Source organism: Salvelinus namaycush, chromosome 19, assembly GCF_016432855.1.
Source record: "Salvelinus namaycush isolate Seneca chromosome 19, SaNama_1.0, whole genome shotgun sequence".
Lineage (NCBI taxonomy): Eukaryota > Metazoa > Chordata > Actinopteri > Salmoniformes > Salmonidae > Salvelinus > Salvelinus namaycush.
Genome location: NC_052325.1, coordinates 34486516 through 34502447, shown reverse-complemented (window position 1 = coordinate 34502447; position 15932 = coordinate 34486516). Strand labels below are relative to the sequence as shown.

At 43.0% G+C, this 15932-nt stretch overlaps 1 protein-coding gene across 3 annotated transcripts in view; it reads right to left on the bottom strand.

The window, feature by feature from the left end:
* The window catches only part of LOC120064354 (neuronal membrane glycoprotein M6-b), a 49927-nt gene that overhangs the window by 13682 nt on the left and 20313 nt on the right, over nt 1-15932 (bottom strand). For 2 of the 3 annotated variants that reach the window (XM_039014880.1, XM_039014878.1), the window contains exon 1: nt 6472-6577. The exons of the other annotated variant lie outside the window; for it this stretch is intronic. In XM_039014880.1, coding sequence (XP_038870808.1) covers nt 6472-6520 — 49 coding nt within the window. In that variant the 5' untranslated portion in view covers nt 6521-6577. Of the gene's footprint in view, nt 1-6471; nt 6578-15932 lie in introns of those variants that run through there. 3 annotated transcript variants of the gene reach the window in all.

The following is a 15932-nucleotide window of genomic DNA, read 5'->3' as shown; positions in this document are numbered from 1 at the left end:
AAATCCAGCCCTTTATGATACACCAAATATTACAGGATATTACAGGTCTTGATTTCTGTAGTAAAGTCCTCCTCAGGGAGAGAGAAGTGGATTTGTTGACTCTCTCTCTCTGGGTGACACACACACGTAATCACACACAAGATGGAGCCTCCTGGCATACTCCGAATAGAAAACTGTTCCAAAGGAAAATCTAATTGGCCCTCTTCTCTTTGATGACTTTCATATGCTCATAGAGCCTGATTGATATCCCGGTTAAACCACTCCCGTGACTCTCCCTCCACTCATCCCCTCCCTCCTGATTGAAAAGACACAGAGAGGGTGAGGGAGGGAGAGACAGAGACAGAAAGACTAAGCAAGAGTGAGAGAGACTGAGAAAGAGAGTGAGAAAGAGGCAGAAACAGACAGAGAGAGAGAGGGAGAGAGAGAGGGAAGGGAGAGAGAGAGAAAGACAGAATCAGCAAGGGAGAGAGAGAGAGGCAGAAAGAGGGACAGAAGCTGAGGTTAAGTAGGCAAGAGAGCGAGAGACAGTAAGTATTCTGAGAGACAGACAAATAGGGAGACCAGGAGGGATGTGAAAAGTGAGTACAGAACAACTGTGACCATCTGCAGTCACACCATGCCAAACTGTTGAGTCTCTCATTACTCTGGTCATGCTATAGAGACTGAGTCAGAAACACAAAGAGAGATTGAGCCAGAGAGACAGAGAGAGAGACTGCCGTATGGACGGCAGTCAAAAGAGCCCTGACACAAAGAGCCAGTGTGTGTAGCCCCAGACTATTCGTCAAGCTGCAGTCTCAATGGAGAAGGCTCATTCAGAGCAGCTCTGGACCAGGGCCCTGCTCTTCCAGCCTCTTAGTTTGGACTGGAGCACAGGGCAGGCCAACCACAGAGCTCCATCCTGTCCACCCAGCATGCATTGCGCCGGCCACAAAGCGCGGCGGAGGAGATGGGTGGCAGCCCACTTCACACTCCAGAAGCATCCTGTTGATCTGGGCATCTGACAAGACAAACAGGACTCATCGCCTGTGTCAGATGGCTCATTAGGAGAGACATGGAGAGAGCAGACTGTCCAGAGAGAGCGAGAGAGAGAGAGAGAGAGAGAGAGAGAGAGAGAGAGAGAGAGAGAGAGAGAGAAGATGAGAAAAAGAGACTAGGATTAGAGATAGAGAGAGAAATAGAAGGAGAGAGACATTATGTGCGTTTGTGTGTAAAAGAGAGCGCGAAAGAGAGAGAAAGTGATATGGAAGGTGGGGGTGGGAGAGGGTGTTGACCTCTAACCCTGCTGCTGTAGCTCATCCCCATGTTTCTAGCTCCAGACCCCTCCATGGACTCCACTTCCTTCCACATCCACAGCTGGGGCTGCTTCCTCATGCCCGTCCATCCCTCAACACCAGCTGTCACGTGACCCACCACAGCCTGTCAACACCCCCACACAGCCCCCACTCAGACCCTCTCAATCCCCAACAGCTGCCTGGGACCCTCTGTGGGAACCGTGGAACCGAGGCTGTCCGAATAAAGCTCACCAGAAAAATCTTGAATCTTTAGGCTGAGCAATGCAGATCATAACAGCTGTTCTCATTATTGTATGGGGATTCTATAACTGCAGACAGGTAGCTATTGCATGAGAAAAAACACTTCCATTGTACACTGAACAAAAATATGAATGCAACATGTAAAGTGTTGGTTCCATGTTTTATGAGCTTAAATAAAAGATCCCAGAAATGTTCTACAAGCTTATTTCTCAGAAATGTTGTGAACAAATTTGTGCTTTGCCAAGATAATCCATCCACCTGACAGATGTGGCATATCAAGAAGCTGATTAAACAGCATGATCATTACACAGGTGCACCTTGTGATAAGGACAAGAAAAGGCCACCCTAAAATGTGTAGTTTTAAGGGAGTGTGCAATTTGCATGCTGACTGCATGAATGTCCACCAGAACTGTTGCCAGAAAATGAAATGTTAATTTCTCTACCATAAGCCGCCTCCAATGTTGTTTTAGAGAATTTGGCAGTACATCAAACTGGCCTCACAACCGCAGACCATGTGTATGGCGTTGTGTGGGCGAGCGGTTTGCTGATGTCAACATTATGAACAGAGTGCCCCATGGTGGTGGTGGGGTTATGGTATGGGCAGGCATAAGCTATGGACAACAAACACAATTGCATTTTATCAATGGCAATTTGAATGCAAAAAGATACCGTGACGAGATCCTCAGGCCCGTTGTCGTTCCTCACCTCATATTTCAGCAATGCACGGCCCTATGTCGCAAGGATCTGTAAACAATTCACGGAAGCTGAAAATGTCCCAGTTATTCCAAGGCCCGCAGACATGTCACCAATTGAGCATGTTTGGGATCCTCTTGATCGACATGTACGACAGAGTGTTCCAGTTCCCACTAATGTCCAGCAACTTTGCACAGCCATTGAAGAGGAGTTGGACAACATTCCATAGACCGCAATCAACAGCCTGATGAACTCTAAATGAGACGGTGTCGTGCTGCATAAGGCAAATGGTGGTCACACCAGATACTGACTGGTTTTCTGATCCACGCACCTACCTTTTTTTTAAGGTATCTGTGACCAACAGATGCATATCTATATTCCCAGTCATGTGAAATCCATAGATTAGGGCCCGATGAATTTATTTAAATTGACTGATTTCCTTATATGAACTGTAACTCAGTAAAATATTTGAAATTGTTGCATGTTGCATTTATATTTTTGTTCCGTATACATGAAATGCTTTGTAGCTTCCTGGCTCCCTATTAATACTATAGAGATGTGATTTACAGTCAGGACAGTTATGCCATTTGACATGTGTTGGGTTGTTTTTCCTACTGCAGTATCAAGGTAGAAGCTGCCAACAGAGAAAACAAACGACAAAATTAAAAACAGAAACACAGCATGTTGGACGTCCTCCCATTTCTCTACTTCTTAAATTAACTTCTGTTCTATATGAGCGCACACACCACAGCCCTCTAGCTAAATACGTAAAGGGGACACAAAGTTCCAGTGTGATTCTTCCATGGAGCCTCCTCCTCACTTTTGTTACTAAACCCAGTCAGCGTGGCAGCACAGAGCAGCACTGAGAAGCTAATAACAACTCTCCGGCCTAATCTGCCATCTATCTTCATTATTAACAGATGTGCCCTGGTTGCTGCTAGGACTAAGTGTTGTTGCTTGTTGTTCCACTCACTGAGGCGCGGCCAAAACACCATTTATGAGACATAAGGATTTTCCACACTCCTAGACACGAGGTAGATCAGCAGTTAGAAAGACAACAGTGATCATTCTCTAGGGATGAAGAGGTCTAACCTCGCTCACACATCAAAGGATCGTATTGTTTACTTGTGTTGCAGAGCAAAGAAATGTTACGCTGGCTAACGCTCGCCCATGACTGGGGTTGCCTATTCAGACTGCTGTTGACTGTAATTCATAATGACATAATGTTAGATTGAGATTTGTGTGTTTGTTTGTTTGTTTGTTTGTGTGTGTGTGTGTGTGTGTGTGTGTGTGTGTGTGTGTGTGTGTGTGTGTGTGTGTGTGTGTGTGTGTGTGTGTGTGTGTGTGTGTGTGATATGACATCTTCAGGTATACAGTGCTTTCGGAAAGTATTCAGACCCCTTCCCTTTTTCCAGATTTTGTTACGTTACAGCCTTATTCTAAAATGGATGAAATAAAACAAATTTCTCAACAATCTACACACAATAACGCATAATGACAAAGCAAAAACAGGTTTTCAGAAATGTTTGCTAATTTATTCGAAATAAAAAACAGAAATAACTTATTTATATAGGTATTCAGACCCTTTGCTATGAGACTTCGAAATTATGCTCAGGTGCATCCTATTTCTTGATTGGAGTTCACCTGTGGTAAATTCAATAGATTGGACATGATTTGGAAAGGCACACACCTGCCTATATAAGGTCCCACAGTTGACAGTGCATGGCAGAGCAAAAACCAAGCCATGAGGTTGAAGGAATTGTCTGTAGAGCTCCAAGACAGAATTGTGTCGAGGCACAGATCTGGGGAAGAGTACCAACAAATATTTGCAGCATTGAAGGTCCCCAAGAACACAGTGGCCTCCATCCTTCTTAAATGGAAGAAGTTTGGAACCACCAAGACTCTTCCTAGAGCTGTCTGCCCGGCCAATATGAGCAATCGGGGGAGAAGGGCCTTGGTCAGGGACGTGACCAGGAACCAGATGATCACTCTGACAGAGCTCCAGAGTTCCTCTATGAAGATGTGAGAATCTTCCAGAAGGACAAACATCTCTGCAGCACTCCACCAATCAGGCCATTATGGTAGAGTGGCCAGACGGAAGCCACTCCTCAGTAAAATGCACATTACAGCCCGCTTGGTGTTTTCCAAAAGGCACCTAAAGGACTCTTAGACCATGAGAAACAAGATTCTCTAGTCTGATGAAACCCAGATTGAACTCTTTGGCCTGAATGCCAAGCGTCACGTCTGGAGGAAACTTGGCACCATCCCTACGGTGAAGCATGGTGGTGGCAGCATCATGCTGCAGGGATGTTTTTCAGCCGCAGGGACAGGGAGATGAAAGATGAACTGAGCAAAGTACAGAGAAATCTTTGATGAAAACCTGCTCCAGAGCGCTCAGGACCTCAGACTGGGGCAAAGGTTCACCTTCCAACAGGACAACGAACCTAAGCACACAGCCAAGACAACGCAGGGATGGCTTTGGGGACAAGTCTCTGAATGTCCTTGAGTAGTCCAGAGCCTGGACTTGAACCCGATCGAACATCTCTGGAGAGACCTGAAAATAGCTGTGCTGCGACGCTCCCCATCGAACTTTACAGAGCTTGAGAGGATCTGCAGAGAAGAATGGGAGAAACTCCCCTAATACAGGTGTGCCAAGCTTGTAGCGTCATACCCAAGAAGACTCGAGGCTCTAATCGCTGATAAAGGTGCTTCAACAAAGTACTGAGTAAACAGTCTGAATACTTATGGAAATGGGATATTTCCGTTTTTGCAAAAACGTCTAAAAAACAGTTTTTTCTTTGTCATTATGGGGTATTGTATTGATGAGGATTTATTTTTATTTTTTATAAATGTTAGAATAAGTCTGTAATGTAACAAAATGTGAAAAAGGCAAGGGGTCTGAATACTTTCCAAAGGCATTGTAAACAAAGGTAGTGACAAACTGAGTGCGTTGGTAAATCCACTCTGGTCTTGTCAAAAGCTTTAACTTTGGAAAACAGCCAATGTTCCAAAGCAACAATCCTGCTAGAACTGTCCACCTGATCAGAGAGAAATGTGAGCTGGTACTAACAAAACATAATCATTTCAATAAATAAAGGTTCCTATAATGACCAATAAATCACCATCCCATCTGCCTTTGTTGTATTTGATTACTGTTCGATACATCTAACATCAATGACATAAAAACACACATCATTTGTGTGCTTTGATATGAAACGGTAGCCTTTTCTCCTGGGGGTGAAACAGAAGAAAGAGGAAACAAATCAATATATCCCTGTCCTGCAACTGATTCCTGAAGACGTGTGTGTGTGTGCATGTGTGAGAATGTCTACCGTTGTGGGCATGCGTGCTTGTGTGTGCATGTGTGTGGTGTCGACAGATCAACCAGCCGCAGAGGAGTGATTAATCTGTAGCGCTGTGTATGGGACTGATGATGTGCTTGTCTCTTTGTCTTGATCCCCACATCTCTCTCTCTCTCTCTCTCTCTCTCTCTCTCTCTCTCTCTCTCTCTCTCTCTCTCTCTCTCTCTCTCTCTCTCTCTCTCTCTCTCTCTCTCTCTCTCTCTCTCTCTCTCTCTCTCTCTCTCTCTCTCTCTCTCTCTCTCTCTCTCTCTCTCTCTCTCTCTCTCTCTCTCTCTCTCTCTCTCTCTCTCTCTCTCTCTCTCTCTCTCTCTCTCTCTCTCTCTCTCTCTCTCTCTCTCTCTCTCTCTCATATCAACCTCATTAACATCGACCCACCAATAACATCCAATTCTCACAGTAGAGTAATACATGTTCACTTATGATGAGGCAATAGGTCCTTCATAAGGGGACAAATAATGCCAATGACAACATAAGATACACCATCCACCACACGTTGAGAGACAGAGACACCGACACAGAAAACCAAGCAGTCAATGCCTTACTAATACACTTGCAACAGCCTCTCACATATTCTTCATACCCTACATACAGCATGGGTCATCTACTGTGGATTGTCCAACAGATGTACACACGGAAATACAACGCCACACACAACCATCACATCATCGACTGTACTGAATGAAGGAAAACGGAGAGATTGCAATTGCTTAAAGCGGAGCGATGAGATATCGAGCGTGTGAATGGAGCCCCCTGCTGAGCAGTCTACCCTGCTATTTTGTGGCAGGGTAGACTGCCACACAAGCAGCCTCAAGTAGGCTAAAGCCCCAGTAAACAAGGTGGTGAGAAGAGTTAAACATCTCTTTTGTTACTGTTCATTCTGGTACCTTTTTTCTCCTGGCTCTGCTCTTGGTTCTCTTCTGATGTAGTTTCCATGGTTGGTTTTATCCCATCCACCAAAAATGCTTCCTTTCAGCAGAATTTTCTCCTCCTATCTCTCCCTCCCTCGCTCGCTCTCCTCCACTCACTCTCGCTCTCTTTTTTTCTCCCTCCCTCCCTCTCTCTCTCTTGCACGTTCCCTCGCTCCTAGTATATCACAGTTCCTTTCCAAGATGCAGAGGTCTTGTCGGATGATATTTGGTTGTAGCTTAGAGGTCCAGAAGCAACGCTGCCAGCTAACCTAATGCTCCACCATACGTCTCGTGAGATTCCACTTTCCCAGGAAGTCTGCTTTATTTACACTGACTGTTTGGGCAATCAGTCTGGGTAGCTATGGAACCACTTGTCGCATCAACCATACACCTCCCTCACACACACCCTCACACACATCGACCCCCCCTGCTCAACCCACATAGACACTCCCTCCTCTGAGGCGTCTCGGGCTCAGGGAGGCGCACCATGAATGACAATTAGGGGGCTGCTTGCCCTGCCTGCCTGGTAAGAATGGACTGGTTACATCACAGGAGTAGATGTGTGTGGGAGAGTAGGGACCCCCTCCCTTGGCTGCTGGGGGGCTCCACTGGATGAAAGCCCCACTCTGTATTTGTGTGCTGCTGGGAGAGAATGGGGGAGAATGCATGTCAGCACACAATCTCCAGCCTCTCTTTCCCATCCGACCACAGTTAAAGGGGGGGGGGGAGGGTGGGAGTTTGGGGGAGAGGGGCATTGCCATTGATTTGCACCATATGCCCCCTGCTCCCGTGGCGTACATTCACAACCTCTGAACGCTGTCTCCTCTCCATCTGGTAACTTTTAACTCCCACATAAAAGCACACAAGAAAAGGTGGATGATCCCTCTCCTCCGAACAAGCAAAAGGAGCATCTCCGATGTTTGTACGGGTGAAAGAGGAAAGACAGGGAGAAAAAGGGCGAAAGAGAAAGAAAAAAACATGAGAACTGTAGAGGCATTAGGAAATAGAAGGAGAGAGAGAGAAGTGAAGAAGAGGCTGAGAAAGGATGCCTGAAATTATGATAGGGAGATTGAGAGAGGGAAAGAAAAGACTCAGCTAGAGATAGAAACAGAGAGACAGAGAGATAGAAACAGAGAGACAGATAGAGATAGAAACAGAGAGACAGACAGAGATAGAAACATAGACAGATAGAGATAGAGATAGAAACAGAGACAGATAGAGATAGAAACAGAGAGACAGATAGAGATAGAAACAGAGAGACAGATAGAGATAGAAACTGTGAGACAGAGAGATAGAAACAGAGAGACAGAGATAGAAACAGAGAGCCAGACAGAGATAGAAACAGAGAGACAGATAGAGATAGAAACAGAGACAGACGGAGATAGAAACAGAGAGACCGATCGAGATAGAAACAGAAACAGATAGAGATAGAAACAGAGAGACAGATAGAGATAGAAACAGAAAGACATAGAGATAGAAACAGAGAGACAGATAGATAGAAACAGAAAGACATAGAGATAGAAACAGAGAGACAGATAGAGATAGAAACAGAGATAGAAACAGAGAAACAGATAGAGATAGAAACAGAGAGACAGAGAGATAGACAGATAGAGATAGAAACAGAGAGACAGACAGAGATAGAAACAGAGAGACAGATAGAGATAGAAACAGAAAGACATAGAGATAGAAACAGAGAGACAGATAGAGATAGAAACAGAAAGACATAGAGATAGAAACAGAGAGACAGATAGAGATAGAAACAGAAAGACATAGAGATAGAAACAGAGAGACAGATAGAGATAGAAACAGAAAGACATAGAGATAGAAACAGAGAGACAGATAGAGATAGAAACAGAAAGACATAGAGATAGAAACAGAGAGACAGATAGAGATAGAAACAGAGATAGAAACAGAGAGACAGAGATATAGAAACAGAGTAACAGATAGAGATAGAAACATAAAGACAGAGAGATAGACAGATAGAGATAGAAACAGAGAGACAGACAGAGATAGAAACAGAGAGACAGATAGATAGAAACAGAGAAACAGATAGAGATAGAAACAGAGAGACAGATAGAGATAGAAACAGTGTGACAGATAGAGATAGAAACAGTGAGACAGATATAGATAGAGACAGAGATAGAAACAGAGACAGAGATAGAAACAGAGAGACAGATAGAGATAGAAACAGAGAGACAGAGAGATAGAAACAGAGAGACAGAGATAGAAACAGAGACAGATAGAGATAGAAACAGAGATAGAAACAGAGAGACAGAGATATAGAAACAGAGAGACAGATAGAGATAGAAACAGAGAGACAGATAGAGATAGAAACAGAAAGACATAGAGATAGAAACAGAGAGACAGATAGAGATAGAAACAGAGAGACAGAGAGATAGACAGATAGAGATAGAAACAGAGAGACAGACAGAGATAGAAACAGAGAAACAGATAGATAGATAGAAACAGAGAGACAGATAGAGATAGAAACAGAGAGACATATAGAGATAGAAACAGAAAGACATAGAGATAGAAACAGAGAGACAGATAGAGATAGAAACAGAGAGACAGAGATATAGAAACAGAAAGACAGATAGAGATAGAAACAGAGACAGATAGAGATAGAAACAGAAAGACAGATAGAGATAGGAACAGAGAGACAGAGAGATAACAGAGTGACAGCAGCCAGACACACAGATAGAGAGACAAGGAGACAACAAGAGAGATGGCCAGAGACAGACAGGGACAGAGATAGAGAAACAAGGAGACAACAAGAGAGATGACCAGAGACAGACAGGGACAGAGATAGAGAGACAAGGAGACAACAAGAGAGATGACCGGAGACAGAGTAGGGACATATAGAGACATCCAGACACAGACAGAGAGAGACAGAGAGAGGAGTCTTGGAGAGAGGCTGTGTTTGTTTATCTGAATCGGTCTGGGTCTGGGGAGAGTCCTGAGGCATGCTAATGAGAGAGTCATCTTTGAGTGTGGAGCCCTGCTGTTGGAGTGCTGGTAAAGTGGGGTCTTCTCATGGATTCCACAACACAGAGAGGAGGGGGAGCAGCGGGAGAGAAAAGGAGAGGGGAGCCTCAGGGGTCAGGGAAGTGAACTTAGCAGGGGTCTCACAACAACAAACGCTAGGCTGCACAGATCTGCAAGCTTTTCCATTTATCTCCCCTATAAAACCTAAAGAGTTTACATCATCGTTTGAAGAAGAAAAAAAACTGTCAGAACATGAGTATGGCTAACTACATCTAAAGCTAATTCTTCATGAGCAAAATCTCATAAGATAGAAATGCAGGTTTGCATTTTACATGTGAGGATGACACAGATTTAGCTCTGTTGTGATTTGGATGTGATTGATGCTAATTGATATAAGTGGTTCATTTGAGGCTTGGCATTATGGCGAACCTTGTAATTATCAAATTAAATAGATTGTGAGAACTGCCGAGCGAACAAATGAATGATGATGACAATCATGTCCCTCCCAATCCACAGTCAGCTCTCCTTTCTCTGGCCAAGAGATAGAGTTCAGTTCTCTCTTTTGGAGATACAGTAGAACTCCCCATGAGAATTCTTCTCCTTCACTCTCTCTTATACCTTTCATACCAAGACGTTTTTTCCGCCAACTTTACCATGCCACCAACGTTTTGATGCCTTTTCTTTATATCTGAAAGGAATTGCCAGCAACAAAGCCTGTACTTTTATTTCCGCCAACCGACACAGTCATGATTGAGGTAATGTATTTAAAAGTCCCGCCAACCCCTCAGCATAAATGTCGCCTTTCATCTTACCGTCTTTGGCACACATTGAATTATGAACATTCTACTTGTCCTTGTCAACCACAAAGCTTCACAGAAACGCTTTAAATGCATTTTTTTCCGCACCATTTAAATGCATGTTCAGTTCTGTCCTTGAGATGTTCGTGTCAATTGTCACAGAAATGCTTTGGCATTTAGCCTGGCATTTAGCCTGGGGAAATGCACTGCCATTGCATTCGTTTTTTTACTTTGACAGGTAAATATCTAAAGACCCTTATATTACATGATACATGATGGGTTAATATGCATACATTTCTAACATAAACTACAAATCGCTCAGTAGGCTGTCTTCAGCCAAAATAACTGTTGGGGAGTTTCAAAGATGAGACAGTGTGCGATGTGATCACATCCAACGTGGATTAAAAAAGCAACTTTCTGAAATAATCCTACAAATGAGGACATGGGCCAAAATATGTGGACATGGGCTCTCTTTCAAAATTATACTTTTTTGTCACATGACCACGGTTCCACATGTTCTTGACGTTCAAGTTAGAATGTGTTCAATAAATATTATTTCCAATTTATTCTGTTATATTCCTTTATATTAATTCTTACAATAAAATATAAGCCATATGTGTGTTGGTTGTGATCAGGGCAGTGGAATGTAGGCTAAGTGTGTCTCTTGTCTGTTTTAAAAAATAACTATTGATTTCATTTGCATGTTGCAGCAGACCAGTAACATAATAAACTCAAAATATGCTATTCTGTTCTTTTGAAAATACATTTGATTAGTCTTATAATGTTTCTTAAGACCTGCATAGTGTTTAAACAAATTAATAATGGATTTATTTGCCTAACCAGCTCATATAATTACCATAACATAGGCTATCCGACAACTTTTTGAGTAGCCAACAGGAAAAAACAAGGTCATTATTTACAAATATTTACAAGTAGACTATGGCAAGCTGCTAGCTTTCAGGTTATCGTGACAACAGTTGCAACCACAGGGTCCAAGTTGAATGCCTCTTGCTCCTTCCCGGCACAAGAATGAGGTAAAAATAGGTCTGTGTGAAATAAAGGCAACATACTGGCCGTGTCTAAATACCCATACTTACGTCCTAAATAGTAGGCCATTTGAGAATGCGAAAAAATTATAGTTTTATAGTATTTTATTTGAACATATGGATTGTTTTAGTTTTGTAGGCTAAGCTACCTTTTTAATTATTTAATTTATGGATCAAGCCTTAGCAGTCATTCTGATCTCGTTCCCAATGATCAGTTCTTTAGTTTATTATGTTGCTATCCAGCGGTTCTGAAGTTGCGATTCCCCCGACTGTGCAATAGCCTTTTGATTTGAACTTTTGAAACGTTTTGGTGTGTATACTAGGCTACTTAATTGAATTGATATATGTTACAGCACTTTCTCTACCCTTAGCCTTGTTCTGAACACCTCCAAAACAAAGGTCATGTGGTTTGGTAAGAAGAATGCCCCTCTACCCACAGATGTGATTACTACCTCTGAGGGTTTAGAGCTTGAGGTAGTCACTTCATACAAGTACTTGGGAGAATGGCTAGATGGTACACTGTCCTTCCTCAGCACATGTCAAAGCTGCAGGCTAAATTTAAATTTAGACTTGGTTTCCTCTATCGTAATCGCTCCTCTTTCACCCCAGGTGCCAAACTAACCCTGATTCAGATGACCATCCTACCCATGCTAGATTACGGAGGCATAATTTATAGATCGGCAGGTAAGGGTGCTATCGAGGAGCTAGATGTTCTTTACCATTCGGACATCAGATTTGCCTGCACTCTATACTCCTCTGTAAACTGGTAATCTCTTTATACCCGTCACAAGACCCACTGGTTGATGCTTATTTATAAAACTCTCTTAGGCCTCACTCCCCCATTTCTGAGATATCTACTGCAGCCCTCATCCTCCACATACAAGACCCATTCTGCCAGTCACATTCTGTTAAAGGTCCGCAAAGCACACACATCCCTGGGTCGCTCCTCTTTTCAGTTCGCTGCAGCTAGCGACTGGAACGAGCTGCAACAAACACTCAAACTGGACAATTTTATCTCAATCTCTTTATTCAAAGACTCAATCATGGACACTCTTACTGACAGTTGTGGCTGCTTTGCATGATGTATTGTTGTGTCTACCTTCTTGCCCTTTGTGCTGTTGTCTGTGCCCAATACCATATTTTGTGCTGCTACAATGTTGTGTTGCTACCATGCTGTGTTCTCATGTGTTGCTGCCTTGCTATGTTGTTGTCTTAGGTCTCTCTTTATGTAGTGTTGTGTTGTCTCTCTTGTCGTCCGGGTTTGGCTGGTGTAGGCCGTCATGGTAAATAAGAATTTGTTCTTAACTGCCTAGTTAAATAAAGGTTAAATAAATAAATAAAGTAAAATACTGCGTTGCAGCTGTGGCATACAGCATACCTTTTACTAAACGGTACATGTTAAATAGTATGCGATGATGAGTACATAGTATGCAGTTTAATATGTAGTACACTAGTATGGTTTTTCGGACACAGCCACCGTAAATCCTATGTGAAAGCAGTCTCTCTCTCTCTCCCTCTCTCTCTCTCTCTGTGTTTCTCCCCCTGGCCAAATAGGGCTTTGTTTAATCAGGTCATCAGCAGTTGACTGTTGTTTTAACATAAATCATCCTAAATATGTAATGTTATGCCGCAAAGGTCGTCATTGTTTTATTACTTTTGCATTGCACAAACGCTACATCTCTGGCCACTGTTCAAAACTATCGCATTCTAAAGTGTCTAAATGACATTTCAGAATGCTATTTTTCGAAGAACTGCCAATTTCACTCAAGACAAGATCAGAACAAGGAAACATAATTTGCTCAAGTTGACGTTTATTGTCCTAGGGTATGCTGCAGCAAATCACTTCCTATTTCCACCAGAGAAAACATTAGCGGGAAAAGAGGCCAGATCTTGGAAGAGAAAAAAACTAAAGAATGGCCTGTGTAACCCTGCCTGTGAGGATATTGCACTTTCCTGTAAGTACCAGCTTCCAAACATTAACTCCCTCCCTTTTACGTTCCACATTCAAACCACATGTCTCTATCCTTATTGTATTCTAACACCGCAAACATGTTTGTGGACTTCAGGACATTTCAGAGGCAGAAAATGAACAGTAGTAATTAGGGTCCAAACTATTGCGGTGCACAAGTTGATATGATATAAATATAACATCAGCCTGAAATGTTAATGTGTGTTTATCTTCATAAAGCACCAGTGGGCCTTTCAGACTACATGGATAGCTTTCCATGAGAACAATCTCAACACTACCAAATGTGTATCTCTGCCTGAAACATGATAGCCATTGAGGTCCCCAAACACTACTTTGACTGCCTAAATGACTGTGAGAAGATCAGTCTGTCATACTTGACAAAGCAGGGCGTCACTGCGTACTCAGTACCAGTGTTAAGAGTGTGTACCAGCCCCCTTGTCAAGGGCACAATCTGAACGCTGATGAAGCACAGTAGAATGCAGGGAGCTGCATTATGGCTTAGTCATTATGGCTCAGTCATTATGGCTCAGTCATTGTGGCTCAGTCATTATGGCGTGAGACTGGCCCTGAATGCTCCCTGAGTGCTCACTCACCCGTGAAGACCTGCGCCCTGCTTGGCCCATACAGAGGAAGGCGTTCTCATGGACCAAGGAGTTCCCAAGCCTTAAGCCTATGGCCTCAGCCCCGACACCATTCATTCATACACACTAACAACAGAACAGGCTCAGACTCAACATACTATCTCCTTTTACTGGGACTGATGACTGGGTCAAGGAGGGTGGGGTGGGGCACAGGGAGTTGTGAACATCCTGTCCCTTGTCTATGACAGAAAGGACAGAGAAAAATCAAGTTTGATGAGTTGTGAGTTATGTGGTGTAGCAGGCCAGGGTGGAAATATTCAAACATTTTGGTAGACTTTTATGCCAGGAAACCATGAAGCAGGATTCGATTGGCGATAACCCCAGATAACTTCACGCCACAGTAGACTGTGTTGACCCACTTTTTGGGAGAACTTCATAAGTCAACATGCTCTATATTTCTGACATCATGGTTGGCATGCTGCACCATCCATTATGTCATTGATTTGTTATGCATATCCATTCTGTTGTTTGTTGACCCATTTAATGTAAGTGGCTCCACAAGAACAAAGGCAGTTGAAATGCAACACATATAACATTGAGCCCTGTAGTTTATCTAGCTGAACAAGTCTCAACCTACCACTTATAGTTAGCCTAGTGTGCAGCGCACACCTACATTGAGTCTACAAAACATTAAAAACACATGCTCTTTCCATGACATAGACTGACCAGGTGAAAGCTATGATCCCTTACTGATGTCACTTGTTAAATTCAATAATTTAACTAGGCAAGTCAGTTAAGAACAAATTCTTATTTTCAATGACAGCCTAGGAACAGTGGGTTAACTGCCTTGTTCAGGGGTAGAACAACAGATTTTTACCTTGTCAGCTCAGGGAGTCGATCGTGCAACCTTTCGGTTACTAGTCCAAAGCTCTAACCACTAGGCTACCTGCCGCCCACTACAGTCAACGTAGATGAAGGGGAGACAGGTTAAAGATGGATTTTTAAGCCTTGAGACAATTGAGACATGGATTGTGGATATGTGCAATTCAGAGAGTGAATGGCCAATACATAATATGTAAGTTCCTTTGAACAAGGTATTGGTAGTAGGTGCCAGGCGCATAGGTTTGTGTCAAGAACTGCAACACTGCTGGGTTTTTCATGCTCAACATTTTCCTGTGTGTATCAAGAATAGTCCACCACCCAAAGGACATCCACCCAACTTGACACAACTGTGGGAAATATTGGAGTCGACATGGGCCAGCATCCCTGTGGAACGCTTTTGACTCCTTGCAGAGTCTATGCCCCGACAAATTGAGGCTGTTCTGAGGACAAAAGGGGGGAAAAAAATCACTCAATATCAGGAAGGTGTTCCTAATGTTTGGTATACTCAGTGTATGTACCAAACCCATAACAAAATGCAGTCCACATGTCCATGTAAAGGAGACCTTGCTAAGGTCTTTAAGAAAGCATTATTCAACGTGTATGCTTCCAATTAACCCCAGGAGTGTAGCTAATGTTGCCCAGTCATTGTTCTAATGCTCTGATGTACCGTCTGAGGCCCTTGAACCTACCTCCTCTGGGAAATACCTCTCTTTTATTGCTGAGAAACTGCTGTTTAAGAATAACTGTCCTCATTCATTACAGAGAGATTCATGTAGGGAGGAGGATACAACAACAGGCTTTCTGTCAGTAATGAGCCTCAGTAAGGCAACGGGCTAGGACAAATGTAGGACTCGCTACTGAATGGTCATTATAGAAATACAATCATAGTTTGAAAGCATTGTTTACCTCTTCACTTATGAAAATATTTGAGCTTACAGTAAAACTGACATGCTAGCTATAACAACTGATTTGATAAAGTCAACTTTGTAAACTAAAAGTATTGCATACAAGGATTTGCAAAGAAAACCTCACAGAGTGAATTTAGAATCAAGTGATGCTAAATGGGAAGACAAGATTTAAACGAGGGTCTCTAAATTTTCAAATTTACACAAATCCACAACTAAAGGACTGGGGAAATAAATTCCCTTCACACAACACCATGTTGTTTACACCTCAA